The sequence below is a fragment of the Tinamus guttatus genome, unplaced genomic scaffold (assembly GCF_059628265.1).
Source record: "Tinamus guttatus ecotype Peru unplaced genomic scaffold, ASM5962826v1 Tinamus_guttatus_pri_ptg000311l, whole genome shotgun sequence".
NCBI lineage: Eukaryota > Metazoa > Chordata > Aves > Tinamiformes > Tinamidae > Tinamus > Tinamus guttatus.
Window position 1 is genome coordinate 1203694 of NW_028288845.1, and position 24348 is coordinate 1228041.

The 24348-nt window shown below is 39.5% G+C and overlaps 1 protein-coding gene across 1 annotated transcript in view; it reads right to left on the reverse strand.

Annotated features, from left to right (window-relative positions):
* Positions 1–23908, reverse strand: part of CUL3 (cullin 3) — a 44907-nt gene extending 20999 nt beyond the window's left edge. The window contains exons 1-3 of the mRNA XM_088528490.1: positions 23791–23908; positions 8283–8480; positions 635–748 (exon numbers count right to left, since the gene is read on the reverse strand). Coding sequence (XP_088384616.1) covers positions 635–748; positions 8283–8480; positions 23791–23856 — 378 coding nt within the window. The 5' untranslated portion in view covers positions 23857–23908. The remainder of the gene's footprint in view (positions 1–634; positions 749–8282; positions 8481–23790) is intronic.
* Between the last annotated feature and the right edge of the window lie 440 nt (positions 23909–24348).

A 24348-nucleotide genomic window follows, 5' to 3' on the forward strand; every position in this document is an offset into this window, starting at 1 on the left:
ATATTTTATAATTATAACAATCCCACCCAAGATGATATGCTCATGTATGTATAGTGAGTAATCCTGTCCCTAGGATTATTTTCAAGAATTCCAAAATTCAATCACTGTTAATTCAAACGCATCTTCTGAGCTAAAGGCAAAGACAGAAGCAATAAAGATGCAAGCTGAAATAAGAATGGCATTTCTTACATACCTGTAATAACTGCAGAGACAGAATGCATGTAACCGCATAACAAGGGATAACAGCAACTTCAGTGGAAGGTTGCAAACACAGTAAGATGGTTTAAGACACTATCTCAGTGTCACAAGTCATAGCTCAAGGCAAGTTAAAGAAATTATTCAGGTGGATCACCCAGTCATAGAAAAATAAACTGCATAAACTGAAGTAATTATTTGTTTATTCCTCTTTGGCTGTTGAAAGCAGCCCATAAGTGACAGCAGAAAAGTGTTTTTTCAGAAATAACTTGGTGTCAGCACATCATTCATATATGTTTTTTAGTAGTCTCTGTCTGAGGTAACTGTTTCTCACAGGATGTTAAGTACATCTTGCTTTTCATTCCCCCACCTCATTTGTTCACATATGAAAACTGCATCACCTTAAGTATGCGAAAAAGCAGAATCCTCAAATACCTACCATATACATCAGAATGTCTCTAATCATCACCATTGCTGTCTGATGATCATTCCAGGCTTGGTTTAGTGTTTGTAGAAAGTTGTTGTTCAAGGAGTTTAGCACATCTTCTCGCACCTATCACAAGAATAAACAATGCCATGAAGCCAAATCACTTTCTTCTACATCATTTAAATATTCATAAGCTTTGCTTAAAAAAGACACACAAATAAAAACAAAACTCAAACACTGCTCCTCTGTTACCCTGAATATCACAAGTTCACAATTTCCAGGTGTTTCACATTTTACTTCAGCAGAAAAAAAAGCACAGCTTTACACCAGTAAAAACAAAACAAAAACAAAACACCGCACAGAAAATAACCAAACAGATTAAATTTCAAAGTAATACCTGAAGTCTCAAATGTTACAAATAATTTTACATAACTTCTTGAAGTTTTAATTTCCTACGCTGTAATGTTTCAATTAAATTTTAACTTTACTAACACAAACCTTTTCAGAGTATTGGGTAGTGCTAGTGAATACTACACACTGCAACATATACAGGGAAACACGTGCAGGTACAAAATTGGTCATGATGACATATAGTAAAACATACCAAGACAATATAAAATTGCAACAAACAACAGTTCTGAAAAATAGCCTTTGCTTTTTTTCCCCCCACTATTCTATTACAATACAATTCTTCGCGCGAGATAAAATGCTAGAATTTCTTCTAGTAATAATGAAAATAAAAATTTTCAATGCACGTCTGAAGAAATGTTTCCTGCCCCTCTTTCAAACGCAAGCAGGTCAATGGCCTGCAAAGGGGGGATGATATTAGCAGCAGCATCCCCAGCTCTAGCTGGGGCTGGGAGGTGCCGATGGCCACGGCTGTTGGTAACACCCAAGGCCGGCAGGTCTGGGCAGGCAGCGCTCGGAGCTGCTGCAGCTCTGCGACACTCTGCTTGCACAGCGGGGCTTGGAGCTACGCACCAAGTGATCTGACCGTGCACCTGAAACCTCACCTAAGTAGGTAAATGGTTCAATAGGCAAACATTTTATACAATTTCTGTTACAGACTGGAGGCTGCTACCTTATAGACAAGTAGGTTGAAGACCAGTAGTTGTGAAGTTGGGCTTTTTTCTAAACTAACAAAATTAGAACCACATTTTTATTTGTTACTAAAGTTTCCCTTGCATTTCGATACAAGCAACTTGCTAGGAAGCTAAACCAAATGCTCCTCTCAGGCGTTTCCTGTACACTGGAAGGACACCGCTGCAAAACCCCGGCATCCTCACTTTGGGAAGAACCTGCTGGAGCATCTGTGTGGTCCTCAGTGCCCCGTCTGCAGGGCCGGGGCTGGCACTGTGCTGGGGCTGCCCACACAGCTCCCCCGCCGCCTGGGCTACAGCAGCGCTGAAGAGGACCAGGCACAAGCAGCAGCTTGAGGCAGGAGCAGGAGGGATCTCCTGCACCCCGAGGCGCCAGCGCCACGGCCGAGCTCCGGCCGCGCGCAGGAACCGGCCCGCGGCGGCCAAGGCGTGCGCAGAGGCTGCGGGGCAACGCGCTCGAGCCAAGGCGGTACGGGAGGGTCCAGGAACGCTCCGCCGGGCTCCCGGCCCACCAACGCACGTGCAGAATGACCCACAGTATTTAACTGCAAGCTTTTCACAATGCACAGAGTCCACAGTTAAATGTCCTACACTCCAACTGCATTTCTTAACACAGAAATCCCTTTCTTCATGATGCTGACTACATTAATACAACCAGCCAATTGTTTCTAAGATTTTATTTCAGTTAGAATCAGGAGCAATTTATTCTTATGATCACGCAAACCTTGTGACCACTTAACTTGCCCACATCAGTGACCCAAAGTATTTTGGCAAGCTAGTCATCCAGCCTCATTAATTTGTGATGCCTAATGCTCAGGTCACAGTGGCTACATCACCACCCCATTCAGCTGCTGACACAGACATCCTGGCTCTTACTGTCCCATACACATGCTGGCTTACCCACTCTGGTCCCATAATTTAGTACAAAAATTCAAAATATGAATTCACAAGATGACTTTAAAAAATGCTTCTAGCATAACTCCAGCTACCTGTCAATACTATGAAGAACTGAGTAGGATTTTTACAGAAGACACAGCTCAAACTTCTTCTGTTGTCAACTATTTTCAACACATCACCAAAGCAGACAACTCCTTCTGCAAAAACTTCACCTGACAGAGACAGGCTTCAATATACAATGAATGAGATACCAACCATACATAATCCCAACACACAGGCTCTACTCCACTGCCAGACAACCTCCCACCAGAACCATCTTTCTGCACAAAAATCATTCTGTTTCCCTCGAGAAATACAGCACTTGTATTTCCTGTGGAGGTGTATTTTATTCCCAACACTAGATGCCAGCACCCTGGCTGTACTTAAGCTGGTCACCTTCACAAGTTCTTTTTTGCCTTCCTTTGAAGGTCCGAAAAAAAAAAAAAAAAAAGGCAGCTGAGGAAAATGCAACTTCCCCATTTTGTAAGAACCAGGTCAGGAGCACTTCCCTGCAGATGCCCTCTCTTTCTGCTCTTTTTTTTTCCTGTCCTTCTAATAAGGCCAAGCTACTAATTTTGACTATGCCAGTGCAATAAATGGGATCAGTGTCACACTGTCCACATTCCCCAAATTCCTGGGGGCAACCAAGACGATAGTTTGGTACAGTCAGAGTGACATGTGATTATTACACCTCTAACTCATATCCTCGTGCTAATACAATTTTCCCTGTCTTGAAATTTTTGTCTGTCTGAACATCATCTGTATCGTAGCATAAACAGGAATGTGTATGGGATGGAAGGAGGCAAGGTGTCTGGGTACTAAGAACTGAAGCAGGCAAACAAAACACACGTAACAAGCAGCAGCAACCCACACCAATGTTGACTGCAAACTGCTGACGGACACCGCTCCGTTACACGTACTCCATTAACTTACACGGGCAAAGCAAGAAGCACCACATGGCACCACGCAAACCATCCGGCTTCAAGGCACCTCCCTGCTAACACTGACTGACCCTAGCTATAGTCATGGGTTGCTTAGAGTTTTCTGACATCTTGAGAACTGCTACCCCCAGAGCTGCACAACCTCCTCTTGCTTTTGGAAAACACATGAGGTGGTTGCACTGCACACTCAGCCCTGCTCCTCCACTGCAGCCTTTCTGACAGCGACCAGCATTTACCCTTCGTTCCCCAAGCCTGTACCACGGGGCCAACCATCAGCATCACTGCACCAAGAATTATTTCACTTACTAAAATCTGCTAGAAGATTGAAAATAGAGTCGCCATGCAAAGTTAAGTACCCTTTGAGAAACACAATGCTTAACTTCCAGACGCAGAACACGAGGATGCTCCATATTCACCCAATGTACAAATACATTGTAATGCACGAAACACTGTAGCCATGAAATGGCATGACTAAAGCCTCTTTGGTGGAAAAAATGACTTGCAGTGGTGTGGGGGAAAGAATATTTGCTCTCTTCTGTCAAGAAGGAAGGCTTTCAGAAATGGTTTCTGCTCTTCCAAACCCTTAAGAAAAAATCAGTCTGGAAAATGTTAATCAGCAGAAAGTTACTTTATATTAGCTGAGCTTGAAGAGATCCCTACACCCCTATCTTTGAAGGCATGCAGGGGGTTTGCAGGCATACCCAGCTCCACTAGGACTGTCCATATGCAGTCTACAAAAACTACGAGGTTCATAATTTACACACAGCCTTCTTATATTTGCAGGAATAAAATTTTGTATAAGACTTTTGTCTCCCCTATTTTACACTGAATATGACCTGAATACGAAGGAAACATAGCAAGCATCTCTCCCATCTTTGAGAATAGTACATCCATATATTTTTCAATTCCTTTAAATAATTCTCTGTCAAGTATACCCAGTGCAGATTTATGGCACAGCATTTTCCTTCTTACAGCATCTGCACAGACACAGCAGCAGGAATCATTCAGTCACATAATTCCCAACACTCTTAGCAACTGACCAGCCCAAGCCTTTGGAGGGGAGAGGCAAGGGACAAGGCACCTTCTGAATAATGGTCTACACTTATTACAATTTTTTTCTAGGAAGAAAATTCAATCACCTTCTAGGAAAACAAAAAACAAATAAATAACAAAAACAAAAAGCCTTTAAAATGGTCTAAAAGATAATACATGAAAAGCTTAAAGTTTAGTAAATCTGTTGCTTTTACAAACCTACTAACACTTCACTAGAAATATCTGTTTACCCCCACAGCTGCTGTCCTTTCCACGAAAGGAGAAAAAATAAAATAACATCAAGATCCACACACCCAAAACCACAGAAATATTGTGGATTCTGATTCGTGCTGACTTTCTGGCAGCTTCCCACACCCTTTCACTCTCCACATAACGTAAAACCTTCTCAAGATATTTGCAAGTCCTTGAGGAGAGAGGAAGATGAAGCTGCGGGGCTCCAGGTCACGCAGTGCCCGCCGGGCTCGCAGCACGGCCCCGTGGTCACCGAGCGCCTGTCCCCTGAGCGGCAACACACACACCTGCTCCTGCCTCCCTGCCTCACGGATCCTGTGGAACCCTCTCTGTGCAAAAGAATTCAAGTCACGACACTTTATACTTGAATTAAGGCAAAAGACTTTAGCACTTTGTACTCAATGCCATTTTTAAATTTGATTTTACATGTACTATGCTTTAATAACAATCCCAACAGACCAAAACAAGTGTAACACGTCCTTATCCTGTGCTAAATGCAAGACAACTCAGGACAGCCCGTTCTACCAGTGCTGCAGAGGAAGCTCCCTGGTTTACTGCTTCCCCACCAAGCAGCTGCGTGCGAGCTTATATCCTGTGCACTTACACCAACCACGTATGCACCTATCACTTTATTTACAAATAAACAGACTATAAAGGCAACATGTCGTATTAAGTTTTCTTGTTTAGATGTTAAATAATTTTCTACTTTAAAGTGTTTAGTTTCTTTCTGATAAAGATGCTGGGCGAGCAAGACTTTCAACTAGCAATTAAACAGGTATAAAACAAAAATACAGCTCTTGACTCTGCCACACCAAAAAAAAAAACCCTCTTACATTCCAAACTCAACAAATATTTGTGAAAACATCTGAATAAATAGCCTGCCTCTACCTATTCTCTACATCTATTCTTGATTAGCGAGCTGGACTGCAACACTGCAGGAATCTAACTTGGTTCCAGAAGGGTAACCAGCAGATGCTGATGGCAAAAGGCAGTTCTGTTTCAAGGATACCAGATATCCAAAATTTGGGTTTGGCTTCTCTGAAACGCTGCCCTGGTGTCCTTTACTAACGACTCATCATTTCTGACACTTTCATTTTGACAAAAGCTAAGGGATTTCAGTGAACAACATTGTAGTTGGCAAAATTCTCCCTTTTCAAACTCATGCATCCACCCTTTGTTCTTGGAATATAACTTTGCAAAGACCAGTAAATAGAATATATGTAGTAAATAACAAGGGGAACTACCCTTGGAAATAGCAACTGAAAATGAAGATTAATTTTCTGTTATAGAAAACATGATGTTAAACAGGTAACATGGTTTTATCTATCTTACAATTAGTACTTACGAAATGCCACCTCATGATTGTGTCTGAACTGATATTATTCTTAATAAACAATAAACTTTTTTTCCCCACATTTCTGGCTATATCTACTCCAACACAACATTCTTAAGGAAACTCCAAAAAGAAACAGTAGCTTTGAATCTAAGAATATTCCAGAGAAACCATTTTGTTTTGGTTTTCCTAGTTTTCAGGACTTGAAGTCACTTTTTTTTTCTCCTTCTCCTGGAAGGACTTATCTTACAGGTATGCATAACCAGACATCTGAGTAACTTAGCCATTTATAGTATTTAACTACAGAAACTCAATATTAGGCCTTTTCATTTAAAAAACTTCAACCCTATGCACTTTCTCTGAGCTTTTAGTCATCCGTTTTTATCCTTTCTAGACATACGTTTTGATAATTAAAGTTAAAGATCAGAGAATCAGAGAACAGTTTTTAAAAGCATCAGGTAAACAACATTCAGTGTCACAAAGATTTTCTCTACATCAATACCTGTGAAAGCCTCTTGGCCACTGCAGTGATAGGACAAACTCAGAGGATCTTCAGCTCTTTGTCCATTTGACACAGCCAGTGCCCCACAAAAATGGATTTTGTATATGGATAATTTAAATAAGCAGAATAGCAACAGAAAAGTTTGCTCAAATCTCAAAGTTTTAATCAAATCTGAAAGTCTAGAGTCCTGATTATTATCAAACATTGCTGTAAACACAAGCATATGAAAGGCACAGAAAGACTCAATCATTTGCCACATATGGCAATATTATATGAATAGTACAGATTATGAATGCACATATTATCAAGACAAGTACTTGAGAGACACAGATGCGCTACAATTATATGAGAGAGCCATAAATTATTTAGCTACTTCATATATGATATTTCCACTCATGCAAACAATAAAAAGTTCCATATTCAAAGCATTTTTTGGACTACACTTGCCTGGACCACCCCTCTTAAAATCAGGAATTTTAGAAAGAAATCTCTTAAATTGTGCCAAAGCAGTAATACCCTTTTCTCTGCATAGTAACAGTAGTAACTCCATTTAGTAGGAGCAAAAGTTATTTCTACATAAACCTCCCATCCATCCTCTGTAATTCTGCCAAGGTAATCATTCAAGACACATGATTGTGTATGACTTTCCTAATCAAAACTTGTAATAACAGCACAAAAATCTGACATTCAGTTTGGACCCACAGCCAGCATAGACACTCATCTCTCCTTGAAGACAGCTGGAATGGGGGTTTTGCTGCAAGGACTAAATGCAGGCATCTTCCCCGAATCTACAACCATGTTATCTCTAAATATTATGTGGACTCAGAAATAATGAGGTTTAACTTTGTTTAAATAATATACTTATTCATCAACAATAAACTTTCCTCCTAAAGACAAAAGAGGTGCAGGTCCATCATTTATCATGAGACAGGAAGAGCCCTTTTCTCAAATGTTTCTTCAGAAATCTTTCTGCATGTAATTTGGACTGAATTACACAGTTTTGAAAAGGCTGAAATGACAGAATGCAGACTACTCAGGACTTTTGTTGCTGCTGAGCTGATGCTTTTGCACACTGCCTAGCACCTCTTTAAATAGTGTAATCCCAGCACAACTCTTTCAGTAAATTGTGAATTAGTTCATTAGCCCATAACAAACAAGTTTTTACGGTGGTTCCACAGACGAAAAAAAATGACCGACTGGAATGCAAATCAAAACTTTACCCGAGAAAGTCACAATATGCCACTAGAAGGCCACAAATCTTTTTGAAAAATCCCAGATCTCAGCAGCAATGTTTCAGTTAAAGATATTTCCCATTTTACTTTCAGATACTTTTTATGGTCCACTTTCCATTAGTGATTTACAGCGAACAGTATCTGGAATTCCAAATTATTTAAGCTTGAATCTAGCTCTAAACTGAGCATTTTTGAGGGCAGCAATATGACTTCAACACAAGGAAATATAACAAATCTAGATTTTTGTCAAATAGATAACCATACAGAATTCTTCTGTACCAGTAAAAGACTTCAGTTTTAATTCCTCAGTTTTAATTCCTAAAATTACCTACCTTGTTTATGAGATGCTCGGTGACCACTTCTCTTAGTCCAGTATAGAGTTTTTCTCCATGTTTATGCAACACCATAGTATACGCGTTCCTATATAGCTCCTCAAAACTGAGACCACTATTGTTCTTGCGCTGGATCTCTTGGATTGCATTTTTCAGGAGATCCCAAATGCTGTTTACATATTTCTCGTCCATGGTCATCTGTAACATTAAACAAACAACAAAAAAAACATTAAGTGTTTAGAATCAAGACAGACCAGAGCAGCAGCTGCTCCCTGCTGCCAGCAGTAAGGGCTTCTACCACCTTTGGTTACTTTCAACATCTTCAGGTTTCTCAAACTTTAGCAAAAGACAAACTGTGCTGACATAACTCCTTCTTGAAACTCTTGCTGGTTATGAAAAGCATCATTTGAAATATGTGAGTCCACAGAACGTGACAGCAAAGCATGGGCAGCATGGAGAGGGGCGATCATGGGTGTTGTTATACTCTTCCCTACTGCTTTTGCAAAAGCTTATGGTCAGTTAATTTTCCTCCCATGCTAACAGGCTACTTAGTACCTTATAAACCATACTGCAACCTTGACCTTCTTAATCAGGTTTCAAATTAACTCGTGCAGTAAAAGACAATAATGTCTGTCACAGAGTCAGCAACCTTACTAGTTATCAGCTTGAGCTAACTAGGCGTTTATTTACAGCACAGTGTTAATGGCCAAGGTATTATGTGCCTACTACAGAGATATTTCAGTGTATTTAAATACTTAAAGGTGATATCAGGAAAAAAAAATCTCTAAAATTGCCAGCTGTATGGAGCATATTTCTATTGCACAAAGATTGAATTATTTCCTAAAAGACAGACAGCAAATCAAGCAGAATATGCATCTGTTACTCACACAATATATAAATTACTAAATACCAAATCAAGAGAAGTTTAGTGACAGATGCTCCTTAAAAATTCTCAACATAGCAGAAAACCAATTTTGTCGTCAACTATGCATGAAATTGCAAAAAATCTATTTATAAATGTGTTTTATCAATCTAAATTATTTGTCAAAAAAGGTGCTTCAAAATATGATGCTCTCTGTATGAGGTTGAACCTGCAGCAATTGCACAGGCTCAGTAAGGGCAGCAGCAGAAGTGCGCTGCTGCCACGACACAAAGTTTATCATACACTCAAGCAATAGGCAACTTAGAAAAACACATTTTAACTAATCCAATTTAAAAGGCAACATTTAAAGTTAAGTTCATACAAAAATAAATTCATCTAACATTTTACATCTAAAGAAAATAAAGCTACTATTCCCAGCATCACTGTAAAGAAAGAAAATATCCTTGAGTCAGCTCATACTTTCAAAGCAGCCTTAAATATGAAAGCAGAAAGTGAGAACAGAGTAAAGAATAGCATTACACGAGAGAGGACAAAAGTGAGCAAACTATCCTACCTCTCTGCTCCCTCTTCTTCCACCTGAAAAACACTAAGGGAAGGGTGGAAGGAAAGACAAGGAAGACTAGATTTGCCTGCATTTGTAATCAAAGGCAAAAATAAATACAACTTTTTTTAATTAAAAAGTCACTTTATAGATTTAATTTCAGAATATCAAGTTTTCTAGGCACTATAAACAAAAGTAAAGCTCATATTAAGGTGCATTCGCTCCCTGAAGGGAGAACATGGTGAAGAAAATCAAAACAAGCCATATATTCCTCCATTCTTTTAGTCTTTGGGAGTTTCAGTTAAGATTAAAGGTTTTCATGATTACAACATGAAAACAACAACAATAACAAAAACCCCCTACAATTTACTACTTTTTCCACTCTCCGGATACCAGAGCTATTAACCTGCTAATCTGCATGTTTCTGAAACCTAAGAGTTTTGTCAATGTGCGTCTAAGCATAAGCAGCCCGCAAACACTTTTGGAAATTCTTGGCCTCCATTCTCCCAAAAATCAATACTCCAAAATAGCAGAAGAAATATGGTTGAATTGCCAAGCTTTTTTCCTGCTTGCTATCTACAATACTGAATGATTTTTCTTTTTAATTTGCATTTGATACATTGGTGTCTCTTCAGGGAAATTATTTTCTCAAGCCTTCCTGAACAAGCAATTTTACAAGTACTGATAATGAAGGTAACCATTTAATATTGCAGAGAACAATTAAAGTAAAAGCTTCTCAGGTTTTATTAAAAGAAAGGTTTTATTTTCAAAGCGAGAACAGGCTGAGGGCAACATTTACCTATAGTATTTCTCCCCTTGCTAATCACACAAATCTCTCAACCAACATGACAACCTTTTTATCTGAATTGCAATTTAATTGCCTCACCACATTAAAAACCAAAAGGAAAAAAAAAAAGTTCAGAATAAATTAGGCAAATCACAGATTACTAGTTTGAAGAGACATTGCAGCACTGCTTCTTCTTTTGTGGTTAGTCAGTAAACATTTTTATCTGTTGCATGGGTAGTACACCTAATAATTCAGATCTGTTCTCAAAATAGTTAAAAACAAACTGCTCGTTATTTCTACTTTTAATCCAAATGCTATTAAAAAATGATTGGGAAGACTATTTCTGCAAACTCACTAAATACAAACAGAGAACTTTCTGCCACTTACTCGCTTTAGGCTTTAGATTACTAATAGCCATGTGGTTTTCTGAGAAGCAGATTTGCTAACGTGCTAGGGCATGGAGTTCGAAGAGCTGCATTCTAAAAAGCATCAAACTTAGCTAGCTTGTTTTCTCATCAGTGACTTCTAGCCAAAGATCCCTAACATTTTAAATAACTGCACTGTATCAAACAGCAAATAAATCTTCAGAAAAAAATATGTTATCATTTTCTCTGAAAATTTCAAAAAGTTGTCTGTTTTGGAACAGATAAGCTGCTCCTGTGTCATCATCATCTCAATAATCCTAGAATATTTAGAAAGCAAGTTCATCTCTGTTCTCATTCTTAAATCAGGCTTTCACTGTCATTTCCCCAAAATGAAAAGATAAAACTAGTTTGTGATGCTACTTCAGAACTCTGTAGAACAGCTTCTCCAGCATCACTGTTAAAAGACTTTCATCCTGATCTGCAGTCTGACCCAACAATGAAGATTTAGAATTTACGCTACTCTAAGTTCCTACACATAAATCATCTAAGTGATCCACTTCCATAAATGTGATTACAAGATCAGAGCCTACATGAGACTCCATTCCCATTCTTACTGTAAACTCTTATGGTTATATTTTAAAATCAAATTGCGTGGTTGTCGTGCTTGTGAACCCATTAACCCAGATTCAGAAAGACACAATAAAGCAAATATCTCAATACAGGAAATATGTTCATTTACTTCACTTTATCTAAAGATTATCTTTCTTTGGAAATGCAAAAAGTGTCAAGTCTGGTACTAGCAGGAGGTACAGCTGTTCAGCTTGGTAAGAAACCACTCGTTGGAAAAGTTCCAAACTTCAGTGGCCTCATGCTAATGATGCAAAGATGTAATTCAAACAAAAATATCTGAACACAAAACACACCCAAAGTATATCTAGAGGTAATTAGGCTATAAGTCACTGCACACAAAGTACTAGAGTTTCATTTGAAACACCTGCAAAGAATTGAAAGGATCCTCTTCCACAGCATTGCCTCAGCACAGGTTCAGCTACACCTCAGCCCTTTGTTCAAAAGTGTCTGTCATTCCTATTGAAAACTGAGCCAGAACCAACTATCACTGTCACTCTATTGCAATTATCTGAAGAGTGAGACCAATATATAAAGCTGAGAGTCCTGAATACACTTCTTAGTGACTCCTTCCTAGGAGTCAACATTATTAATATTACCTTTTTGGAATAACTTCATTAGAAATCCTTAAATCGAAAGGTGCAGACAGCTAGATGCCCAAGTCCAGGTACTAACACACATCTAGTCACACACAGAACTATTAGCTCCCTTCTCGTGGCACAGGCCAAAGCTGCACAGCAGGGAAGCAGGAAGATCAGGGCTCCCTGAGCAAGACCGAGCTATTAAACTGCCAGTACTGCTCTTCCAGCTGAAAAGCACTGGTGAAGATGGCTATGAACTTGTGGCCGTTGCTGTAGCAAGGTGTTTGTTTCCCCTGACTTTCACATCTGCAGTCAAAAACAACACTGAAACCCCCAGATTTAGACAGAACATGAAGTAAATCTACCACTAGAAATCCAGGTAACTTCGTACAGGCATGAACACTTTGGAGGTTAATTTCCATTCTTTTCAGTTTTTCCAACAATGTTCCCCTTGAACACAAGCTCATTTCATATTCTTCTCAATTTGTCATTTGCTCATTTGTTCTGTAAAATTTGTTCTTTTTCTTAGAATACAAGCTTCAAGTGCTGCAAGTTGGAGGCAGAGGCGGCTAAGGAGGAAACCATTCAGAACCTACTGAATTCCTGACTGTTTATTCTTACTAAGGCTACTTAGTAAGCAGCTATTTAGCCTTCTTAAGGAAGGGATGGGCAAGAGAGAAGGGAGGAAGAGGTAATAAGTGACCTACAGAATCTCCGTAAGAGTATCCACAGAGAGGATACAGGAGGCATATGGACAGGTACTCACAAAAGCATGGTCAGAGCCTTCCTGCAACAAAAGTTTCTAGACAAATTCTGTAAAGTTCTCTTAAACATCTCAGGCCAAGCAGGCACTGTTAATTCTCAAAAGTTGTAAATACTGCAACTCAGCATGTTTCTTACAGACTAGCTGCATAGTATTTTTGACCATTCTACACACCACCAAGTAAAACGGATTGATTTTGGAATGATTCCTGCAACCAACACGTGGCTCATTTTTTTCCACGGCATCCTTCAGGTCTAATACTCCAGAGCACTGGAGTGACAAGTGCCTGTAATTACAGACTGTAAGTGTTTATGCTCCCTCTACCTTGAAGGAAGTGAGTGGATACCAACAATTAAAGTTAGTTAGCAGCCCTCTGAGTAAACATTTGCTGCTAGTAATTGCAGCCTATTTTGCCTCCTGTCCCCATGGGTGAGGGGACAAACAGCTGACTGCTGCTACCTAGACCTGTGCTGTCACAGGGGTACAGACCCACAGCCCAGGAAACACAAAACCAGCAGTCTCCATTTCCATCCAAGAAAGGCATTTCATCAGGATGGTATTAAATAATCTGTTACACATTAGTTAGCACCCTTTGCCTTGATCCTTCATCCTAGATGAAGGTAAATCCCGGATGAGGTAATCCAGAAAAAAAAGCAGGAGTGACACCTTTCGCATGTCAGAATCTTAGCACCACATAAATTTTTACAAACTCTTCCAATGTTGTTGTTAACAGACAAGAATTTACAATGATAGAGAAAAACCTCCTAGTGTTTGCTCCAGGAAAATCCCTTAAAAAGTGGTGTATTAGGATATGGAAGAAGAAATTCTTCAACTATAAGCAGACACAATAATTTCCTACTAATGACAAGGAAAGTTCAATATTCACACTCCTCTGAGGTTTGAAATCTTCATCAGTATGTAGATATCAACACATCAACAAGAGGATGCAGAGGCTACACTTCATTGCCCAGGAAACATTTTTAGCAAAGTCATCAACAATTCCACTCGCACTTAAAACACATTCACAGATAAAAGCTAATCACTGATAACCAGATACATCAGACACAACACTTCTCCACAGAATTATCTGAATAGATTTTGACTGTTACACACTGAAAAACATGAATGGAAGCTAGGAGTTTAAAAAAAGAAAAAGGCAAACCTTGAACTTCCTACTGTTCTTTTGCATTTAGCCTACCCCATTTCAGTCAATTGCTGCAGGAGTTATAAGGAAACCACAGTACTGCATCACCCAAACTCGTTTTAATAACCAGATTTTTTGCTTGTGACCCAGAACAGCAACTGCAGATGATGATACAGTACTTACCACATCTTCTAGAAGTGCCAGCAAATGACACTATTACAGTCCCTCAGAGGCTGTGGGGAAAAATCTGTATCTATAGATAATTGATGACATCTGGCAGCGATCACTTAAAATACTTAATATCAGCATCACTTTTATCATTTGTGGTTTATTCTTCACCCAGTTCTTAATGTCCAAGACTTACTCTTGTTTTGGTGGGCTACCCTTACTCTTGGCTTCTCCAGTTTCCAGCTGCAAGTATTGATGGCCAGCAATGTCTAGGCTCAAAAAAAAAAAAAATAGCAGAGTAACCAGAACTAATAGTCTCCTCATATCCCCATAAAGATTGGAGAAAAATCAACCAAAAAGAGACAAAAAGGCTCTGGCCTCTGCAAAACGGGCAAGATTCCATCAAAGTAGCAAAAATGAAGGAATCACAGTATCCACCTCTCTTTCCCATCTCAATCAGATTTTGCATAGCGAAAGCAGAACTATAAGTAAGCAGAAATCACGATTAAGACAAAAAAAGTCTTTTTGTCAATTAAAGTAGAAGCCCAAAAGCGTAGGATTTGGGCAAACCCTTTTCCCCTTCATTTTTAAATGCCTTCAGCAGCAAAGAAAAGCTATCCTGACAGCATGCAGATGATGAGGTAAATAGATTAAAACCTGATTTCTTAACAGATGAAGTCACACCTCCTTCCTAGTGATTTATAGGTTTGGTCTGCATCCAAGGCGCTGTCTCAGAGCACTATTGGTCTCATTACAGAACATAACCTAACTAAGGTTCTTTTAGAAACGTTCAGTTTCAAACACATTCAATTCAAACAAATATTTCCACAATGCCTGTTACTATTACAATGCCTGAAAGGGCAGAATGATTACAAGACACCTATAACGAAACCTCTTATTTCCTAAAAGCACTTCAACCTAACAATAGTAAGGAAGAGGAGGTTTCTCACTACTTTGGGAACTCTGCTAGAGCTGAGGTTTAAGTTTACATTGCAAATTAATCTATTCTTTCATATTTAACTTCATGAGATAACAGAAGAATTGTCAGATATGTTTTTGGCTTACTCCAGCAGTCCTCCTATTTCTGATTTTGCATAGATCACTTAAGGTGTAAATCACACCTGTGAGGGAAAAAGAAAAAAAAGAAGAAAAAAAAAAAAAGACGAAAAGGAAAGGAGTACAGCCTACCAGCACAGAGGAATTATAGCACTCAAAAAGTCCATTCTGAATGAAACAGAGGAATAAATGTAAACATTTGACATCAAAAAATGTCCTACTTGTTCTTTCCTGTCCAAAAGGATATCAGTATTTTGAAGAACAAAGAGAAGGTCAGAGTTCTCTTGATTGACTTGAAAAGTAGCAGTCTTAAACCTAGTTTCCTCAAATTCAAGCTATGGGAGAAAAAGAAAGGCCTGCGTAACAGCAGAAGCAGAACATCCCTCACCTCTCCAGGTTAACCCTGGAGATCTCAAACACAAGGGGAGAGACAAGCAGCTTTGCACGTCAAGAGTTCAGATGTGCTCCCCTTGGTGCCAAACGAAGTTTGTCAATATGACATGACAGACAGGGAAAGAGCGGCACAAAACGTTATCAGTTGCGAGGCAGCCCCTGCAGCATTTACAAATAAGGCCAGACTAACAACTTCATTCACATCGTAGCACTGCACTCTGCAAAAGACTTGGTAGAACAGCTAAGGGTACACTTTTCAGGGTCTTATGGCTTTGTAAATAAGAGCAAACTACCACAAAGTTAGTTCTGCTTCCCATTTCCCCAAAGCAGCCCCACACGCAGGCTCTTACGCTGCAGCGGAGGGAAGGTGGCTCAGTCCCTCCCACTGACATTGCCTTTTGCTCTTAAGTCTTTGAGGAAGAGGAAGTAAAGTTGTTTGTCTAAAACCTACCCAAGTTGATGAACAAAAATAATAAATTGCTGGAGTTCCTAAATTTCAATGAAATTCAGCTCCCTAATTCTCCTCATCTTCTTTTATAATCCCAGCTACAATGTTCCAGATAAAATAGGCTGCCTTGTAATCGCCATAACAGATTAAGGGTCACTATCCAAAGAAACATCTCTGTTACACTCCTGCCTTCTTCTCATAACTGTATACAAGCACAGAAAAAAAAAAAAAGTTACCCAAAAGTCAAAACATATTAAAATTTGGGTTACAACATGACCATACTTCTGTTAGTTGAATACCAACATTCCAACACTAAAAAGTTGAAATAAATAATTTCCATTAAATAAGTAGCAAATGTGGGTATTTTTCAGTAAATCTTTTATATTAGTTACTTGTATTATACCAAAACTGTAATAGTTCTTAAGTATAGTGAAGATAGCTTTTTCAATCCCAGTTAAGAACTGTAAGGGGAAAGAATTCTACCCATCTGTTCTACACATCCGTAACCTCTGTGGAAGACACCAGGTCTCAGAGCAATCAGATTTTCAACTGAAAAAAAAAAACATTAGTTCATTAACAAGTGGTTTGTCATTTAAGAATTGTTCAAAATCAACTTTTAATTGTTCAAAGAGGAAATTTATGACATGCACACCAGATATTAACATAAATGCACATCATATTCAGATATCAGCCACATTTCCCTGTGACACTTCAAAACCAGTGACACAATAAGTTATTCTGGGGGCTAAAAGGGACAAGGAGGACCTGAAGAGGTTTGCTGGGCTTATTACTATGGGAACAGAGTTATCAACAGCATAACAATTCAAGAACATTTATGATAGATAAAAAGATAAAATTTTACGGTAGATAAAGAGACTAAAAAAAGTTTTTTTTTTTTTTTTCAATTTCCCAGTGTAGGGGTAGGGAGAAGATGACACACTTAGCCAATCACTTAGAGATTTAAGGACAATTGGTGTTGTTGCAATCTGGCAATAACCTTTCTTTTTTGCATATATAATGTATATACCACCTGCAGACACACATAGCAGCGGTGCACGGAAAAGCAAATCTAACACTGAAACAAGTATAACAGAAAAAAAAAAAAGCCAATGTTACAGACAGAAATTATATCCACATATACGATACTATTAAAAATTTGGTCCAGATTATACCACATGTTAAAAACAAACGGAATAACAAGAAAGAAAGAAAGAATTTCAGTTATTATCATCATTCATGAGTTCCTTTTTTATATTAAACAAAAATTGGCATTTCCACAGAATGTGTCTTATCCATAACCATAAAAATTAAAGCAAGTTTTCCATGAATGTTACTGCACTATTTAACCTAAAAGCAAGACAGTTCCACCCTTCAAACACTAGTTTTACGAATAACTAAAGAACCTAGTTAACTTCACAGCAAGCACTGTCCAAATGCGAATATTTAAAGTATTCTCTTTCTTACTATATTCAAACATCAAATGCAGATTTTTTTTTGTCCCTTCCCTAAACTGTATGAAATGTTCTACACAGGAGTTCCTCTTTTAAATCATCTAACTGTATTTACTGCTCTTGGTACATCAGTATTTTCACCTTTACCAATAGTAATAATTTAAATGGTTTTAATTATACAAAAAAAAAAAAAAACAGGCTTTGTTTTGCTAATTTTCTTCTATAATGCCTAAACCTAATCCCTGTTTCCTCAAAACTGACTTGAAACAAGAGAGAGGAACTCAGTCCTTCAACACTGGTTTTCTACATATAGCTACAAGAAGCCAAATTTAATATTCAGTGATCACATGCATAACCTGAGGGTTGAGAACTTATGCTGAACTGTAACAGAATCGTTAAGTTTTGTGAATAGACTTAATCTAACTGTCTCAAGAGTATCCGTCACAATTTATCATAAAATACTTTTATCACATACAGAGACATGCCAGACACTGCGGAATTTTCGTGGTCATGAAAATTTAGAAGTTTGTGCATAGAGACTACCGGCCCTCCAGATCAAAGGCACAGGCTTCAGAACACCTATTTGAAGTTCTGAGAAGCACCACGTTAGGCAAGATACACCTGCCCAGATCAGATTAAAAGAAAGCAACGTTGGAAAATTTTTAAGACCGTCCCCATGAAAGGCTTCTAAGTTATATAATATTTTTTAATATCAAAATTGTTAGTAAGTTTTAAAGCACCTTTCATATCTCCTTTATCCACCACTATGTAGCAGGGAAAAATGTTAATTCCTGTTTAATAATGCATTGCTACATAACGCAACAACGGAGTGGGAAAAATCCTATCTATTCACTTGAGCCTCAGTTAGAACCATGTAATTTAAAATCTTAATAAACAAAACAGTGCAGATTTCACCAAATACAGACAAAAGCCACAAAAGGCAATATAAACTCCCATGCTGTTCAAGGAGGTTTATTCAAAAACCAGATCAGTTCTAAGGACAACTGATGTAATGACAGTTGCTAACTGTCCAATTATGATCAAACTAACAGGAAAAACAAAAACTCACAACTGAAGCCCACACATGTACAGAACTGCGAAATTCTAACAGACATTCTTATACAGAAAGGAAGATTATGTGGTTCTGGCCTACTTATCACAACCAGCAAAGCTATAATTAAAAGGCAATATTTACAGTTTTTCCTTAAAACTACTCAAAATCTCCCCTGAAATAAGTGCCTCACAACGATACCTTTTCCCTTTGAGTAAGAGAAATGGTGCTCAGGTTTTCTGGTCTTTTTCATTACACTGTTTCCAACTTATCAACATTTTAATTATGAAGAGCTGTTAGTACTGCAGATGCTGTCAGTTATAGCTAAGATGCTCTTTAAAAACATACTTGTGAATATTACAAAAAAATAAGATTCACAATGACACCTATGTAAAAAAACTAAGTCAACCAGGTGGCCGGCAGTGAATTGCAGCACTCGGGGTGTTTACATTATTTTACTTAGAGCTGAAGAAGGCTGCAGTAAAATATTCTCCAATTCTACTATCTTCTTGTCCCTCATGACCCTCTACACACCTAACATATATTCACCAAATACAGCATGTATCTGTAAAGGCCATAAGAGCTTTAAATGTCTTATAAAGACCGTAAGACCAGCAATGCACATATTCTTAATGCAATCTAAATGTTTAAAAAATTAATTGCAGTTCATCATATTTTTCTAGGGACTATATGCTATAAAGGTGTTCAAGGAAGATACAAAATCTAAGTCAACTACTTCAGCTGATAGACCCACACAATATAAATAGTAGCACACACTTCAGGCATCTCATGTCAGCTTGTATCATAAATTCTCTAAGCCTCAAAATGAACCCACAAAAAATCAGTATTACTCAAGAGGAAAATATATATATATATATATATACACATACACACACACCCTTATATATGGGCCTTATGGGCCTTCTGCCCATACAAAGCCTGAACCAAATGACTGTTAGACTTAAAGAAAAAGGAGTAGTCAAAGAAAATATCAACTATAGTATTTTCTCATATGAGAGTTAAATCCATTTACTCCTTCCTCAAATAAAGTTCTGAGGACTTAGAGCATCGATTGTTAAATGGGTTTAAAAGGAACAAAAGACTGACCGCCTTTGTCACAAGACTGGGTGAAGCGAGAATTTTCTTGGTCACAAGTATTTCAAATAAAATTCATCAGTGAAGTTATATGTACTGAAAAAATTCATTCTATCGCAAATGCATGTGTAGGATCTATCTAAATACCTTTCAGAATTCCTATTCCAACTATATAAAAGTGATCCACCAGAATAGATAGTTCTGAGAGCTGGTAAAATACCATTTCACAGTAGTCCTATTCAAAAAAGGAAATAGAGCTCCGTAGGAAATGAAAATGATTAAAAGCAGTGCAAAGAAAAAAATACACAATTATAACACGTTCAAATTCAATGACCTATTTCAGATCATGCTGGTTTTCAGAAAGACATATCCAACCAATTCTGTGTGATGACTATGAAAATGCTGCATTAACAGAGATGAATTCTTGTAAAAACTTTCACTCCACATATTTTCAAAATTTATACAAGTAGCTTTGAACTCAATTTCGACATGCTTGTGGAATTCTCATATATTGTTTATTTCTATGAGAAATTTGTCCCTATACACAATTATTTTTAAGCCTTATACAACTTCTCATTCAAAAAACATCTGAGGCTACTATTTTTGCTAGCTAAAATAAACACAATGAAAAAGTGTTGAAATAGCACTTGCTTGCTGGTGTAGACATCTCTCCAAAAGCTTTTAAGCACAAAACTAGAATGCTTTGACACCACTTTTCATCAGTGAACTAAACCATGTTAAAATCAGAGGTGTGGTGAGAGTTTTTAAAGCATTCTTTTGACCAGCAGGAATTGCTCACTGGGAACTAAACGGCAAAACCAATTTGAGACTTTTCCCGAGTACTTTAAGTTAAATTGGGTGTGAGAAGACAACAACGCTAAACATGCCACTAATCCATTTTTTGCAGGAGTATATGTACCTGCATTTTTGCACAGTACCCATACCATATTGCAGCAGAGATGCTACTGCACTCCTTCAAATAATGAACAATCCTGACAAGCCATATCCAACATTCATCACTGATAATTACTCTACATGACGCAAATCACATCAAGTGTGCAACTGCACTGTATTGCTATTTTTTCCAGTACTTATTAATTTAAGACAAGAAAGTTTAAAGTCTACTTAAGACAAGAGAACCTGTACTCATTTGAAAGCCCTCCTATGGCAAGCTACAGTGAATGAGGTATGGGCAGACTATGCACAAATATAGACTAATATTACGAAGGTGCCAAGAGTATTGCAAGCAGTTACTGAAAAGTACCATAATATAAGTCTTTTACAGTGTCAGATAAGATTATTAAAACTGCATTATCTTAATGTGACCGGTTTACTTTACTAGATCCGCGCTAAACTTCTTCACAAACTCAGTAAGTTTTATTTTCATCATTATTTCTAGATTTATGAACACCCAAGGTCTCAGAAGAATGCACTTTCATCTGGACTATTCCTGGAACAAAGAATTAATTCAAGCTGAACAATAGAATACAAAGCAGTTCTTTCTAACAAGCTAGTATTTTAAATTGGGATTTTTTTTTCTATTACAAACAGAAAAAAAACAGTTAAGGTTATAGAAAATGGTTCTCCTTAATTACTCTACAATCCACTTTGACATAGAATCCCTAGAACTCAAAGCCATTGCTTTTTGAGTAAAGAAAAAAGCAGTTCATCAGAACACATGCCAGGAACTAATAAATGCTAAAGGACACATTAAATGAGGGATATTCTGCCACCAGTAACAAAAAATTATACAATAAAGTATCTCAAAGAAGACTAATTCTAAAGCATGAACATCTCTCCGTGCCATGAAAGTTTTGGTCAATTTCTACTACTTGAAATCTACATGATTTCTAATGGTACAGAAAAAGGAAACATTGAAGCAATAACATTTTTCAAAACACTATTTCTTTCTTCCTTTTATAAGTCTGACAGTATGAATATAACAGTTTATAAGCACTATATAATACTGTTATAAATATAACAGTAATCAGAAAAATATCAGAAAGATTATAAAAACAAATGATATGAGATCTATGAAGACCTAAGAACTCATGCAGAGGTAAATAACATAAAATTGCTATATATGTACAGCCTTATCTGTCCAATTTGGCTATCTCTAATTTAATATACTAATCAAAAAATGTCTTCTTGCATAGGAGCAACCAAACAGAACAGGTAGAGATATGATCAATAAGACAAACTGAAGTAGCATATGAAGAGCCTCTGGTGGTACTCTCAACTCAAAACTGAAGAGCAGAACCAAATTTGAGACAAAAGAGTAACTGAAGTATCAGTAACTAGAGTATGAATTGTTTGCATTCTACATATAGGTTCTATCCTGCAAACAAATGTATCCTCATTGAAATGAATAGTCCCACTGCAGGCACTAGCCCTATTCACAGGGTCAAAGCTTTACGAACACTCAGATTAATAAAATAAACGGTGATAGAATTTTACATGAACTAAAACTATATCCTTCTGCAATTATAAAAGATAAAACCCGCAAAGGCTCTCACCCCAGAGTGCTTTTCTATAAAGGCTCTACCAACAGGATTGTCAACAAAACGTCTTATGAAAGAAAATCCACTGAAGGGCACATCCAAAAAAATGCTCTCAACAAACACCAGTAAACACTTAAGTTGTGCAGGCCTTGATGCCTATAGGCACTAACTGCATTATATGGGGGAGAAGTTTTTTTTTTTTTTAAAGACTTTTAATATATATAGTCTTTAAACAACTGAAAAGGAAAAGAAACACTGTTAACAAAAATAGTTTGAGAAGAGGAAAATTGATAACAATGCTTGAGTTTCCCTAAAGAAAAGGCCTCTGTAGGAGCATTCTTCACCCATCAACCTAATTTCATATGCTCATTTTCAAGAACAGTCAAAAAATAAAATGTAATCTGAAGTTTATCCCATTGTTGAGGCCACCTTTGTTGGTTTGCCCCACATCTACATATACACAGAGTTCCAATGCATGGATCTGATTATCAAATTTAAAAAATGCTATTTTTGGTGTAGTTTGCTATAAAACATGGGTATAACTTTCCTCACAGTTTATTTTTACACAGGTTTTCCAACTATTTATTTGTAAAGCCCTGGCCACGTTGCAGCAAGCCCTTTCCTACATACCCATAATCCAAAATAACCTAACAGTAATGACATTCTTGAAAAAGACTGCTTAAAAATATATATATAATTTGAAGATCAAAAACCTCTCATCAGCTAAAACGCATACATTTGCTAGCCCACTTTTTTCTTCTGAGTTTTACCACTAAATGTGGCAGCAAATGATTACTTCTGAGCATGGAGGAAGGAGTAAGAGCAAAGCAGCACAACTTGGATGGCTACGACTAAATCGCCTGCTGAGGTGAAGGATTCTTTAATTTCATTAGCAAGAGTTTCGATGAAGCAAACATATCAATACGTTCCTTGCCAGGGAAATGAGATAAACTGGTACGTCCAGTTTCTTTACAAAGGCAAGGCAAGTTAGCTCGGTACCACTGCCTACGAGGATCAGACATAACATCAAAAAGTTACGCTGAACCTTAGAAGCCAGTGACTCAACCAAGGATCTTCTCTTGAGCGCTTGCACCACGAACACGCACACACTTCCTGAGCGAAGCCTCGCTGCGTCGCTCCTTGCTGCGGCACCATTAGCGCTGCTGGAGCTGCTGTTCTGCGGGGAGCTTTGATTGAACCAACTGTCAAGACGTGGCGAGCTCTACGGCGCTATAAATTAATAGCCCGGCTCGCAGGGCGGCGCGGCCCGTGGCGAGGCCGGCGTGCGGCGCGTTACCTGTGCCCGCGTTCACAGCGCGCGCACACCTGGCCTGTCGCCTCCTAAGCCCTGCCATCGCGCGAGCTATGCCTGTATTTATATACATATGGCGTGTGCGTGCCCTGCGGGGCGGAGGGGGAAGCAAAGCGCCCGTGCGGGGACACAAACAGGCCCCTCGCGGGGACTCGCCTCCCGGGCCCGTCTCGGCGGCCTCCCCGGCGCAGACAAAGCGGCGCTGCTGCCGCCGCCGGCCCCGGCCCCCTGCCCTTCCCGGCTGCCGAGCGCCGCCCGCCCGCGCAGGCCCCGCCGCGGCCCGCTCGGGGCCCGCCGAGAGCCCGTGCGGCGCCGGGTGCGCGCCCCGCGGCCGGTACTCACGGGGAAGGCGCGGATCCGCATCTTGGTGTCCTTCCGGCTGCCCGTCCCCTTGCTCAGGTTCGACATCTTGGGGCCCGGCCGCGAGGCGGCGGCGGGACAGGCCGCTGCCGGCCTTCGCTGCGGGCCGGGCCGGGCCGCGGGGCGCCGCGCCGGGCGGCGGGGCCGCGCCGGGGCGAGGCGGCGGCGCTGGCGGGGCGGAGGCGGCGCAGGCCCCGCTCTCCGGCGGCGGCGGCGGCGCTTCCTTCAGCCTCCGGCTCCGCCGCGATGGCGGACAAACATCGCTCAGTGCGCAGGGCCCGGCCCCCTCCCCTTCCCTCCTCCGCGTCCCTTAGCTGCGCCGCGCTCCGCTTCCCGGCGCGGCGCCGCCGCCACCCAGCGAGGCGCGAGCAGACGGGCACGGGGACAGGGACGGGGACAGGGACGGACACGGGGACAGGGACGGACACGGGGACAGGGACGGGCCCGGCCGCGGCGGCGGGGCGGGGGCGGGGGCGGCGGGAGCCGCGGCGGCGGGCGGGGCGGGCGCCGCCGGGGGAGGGGGGAAGGGGGGCGCCCTGC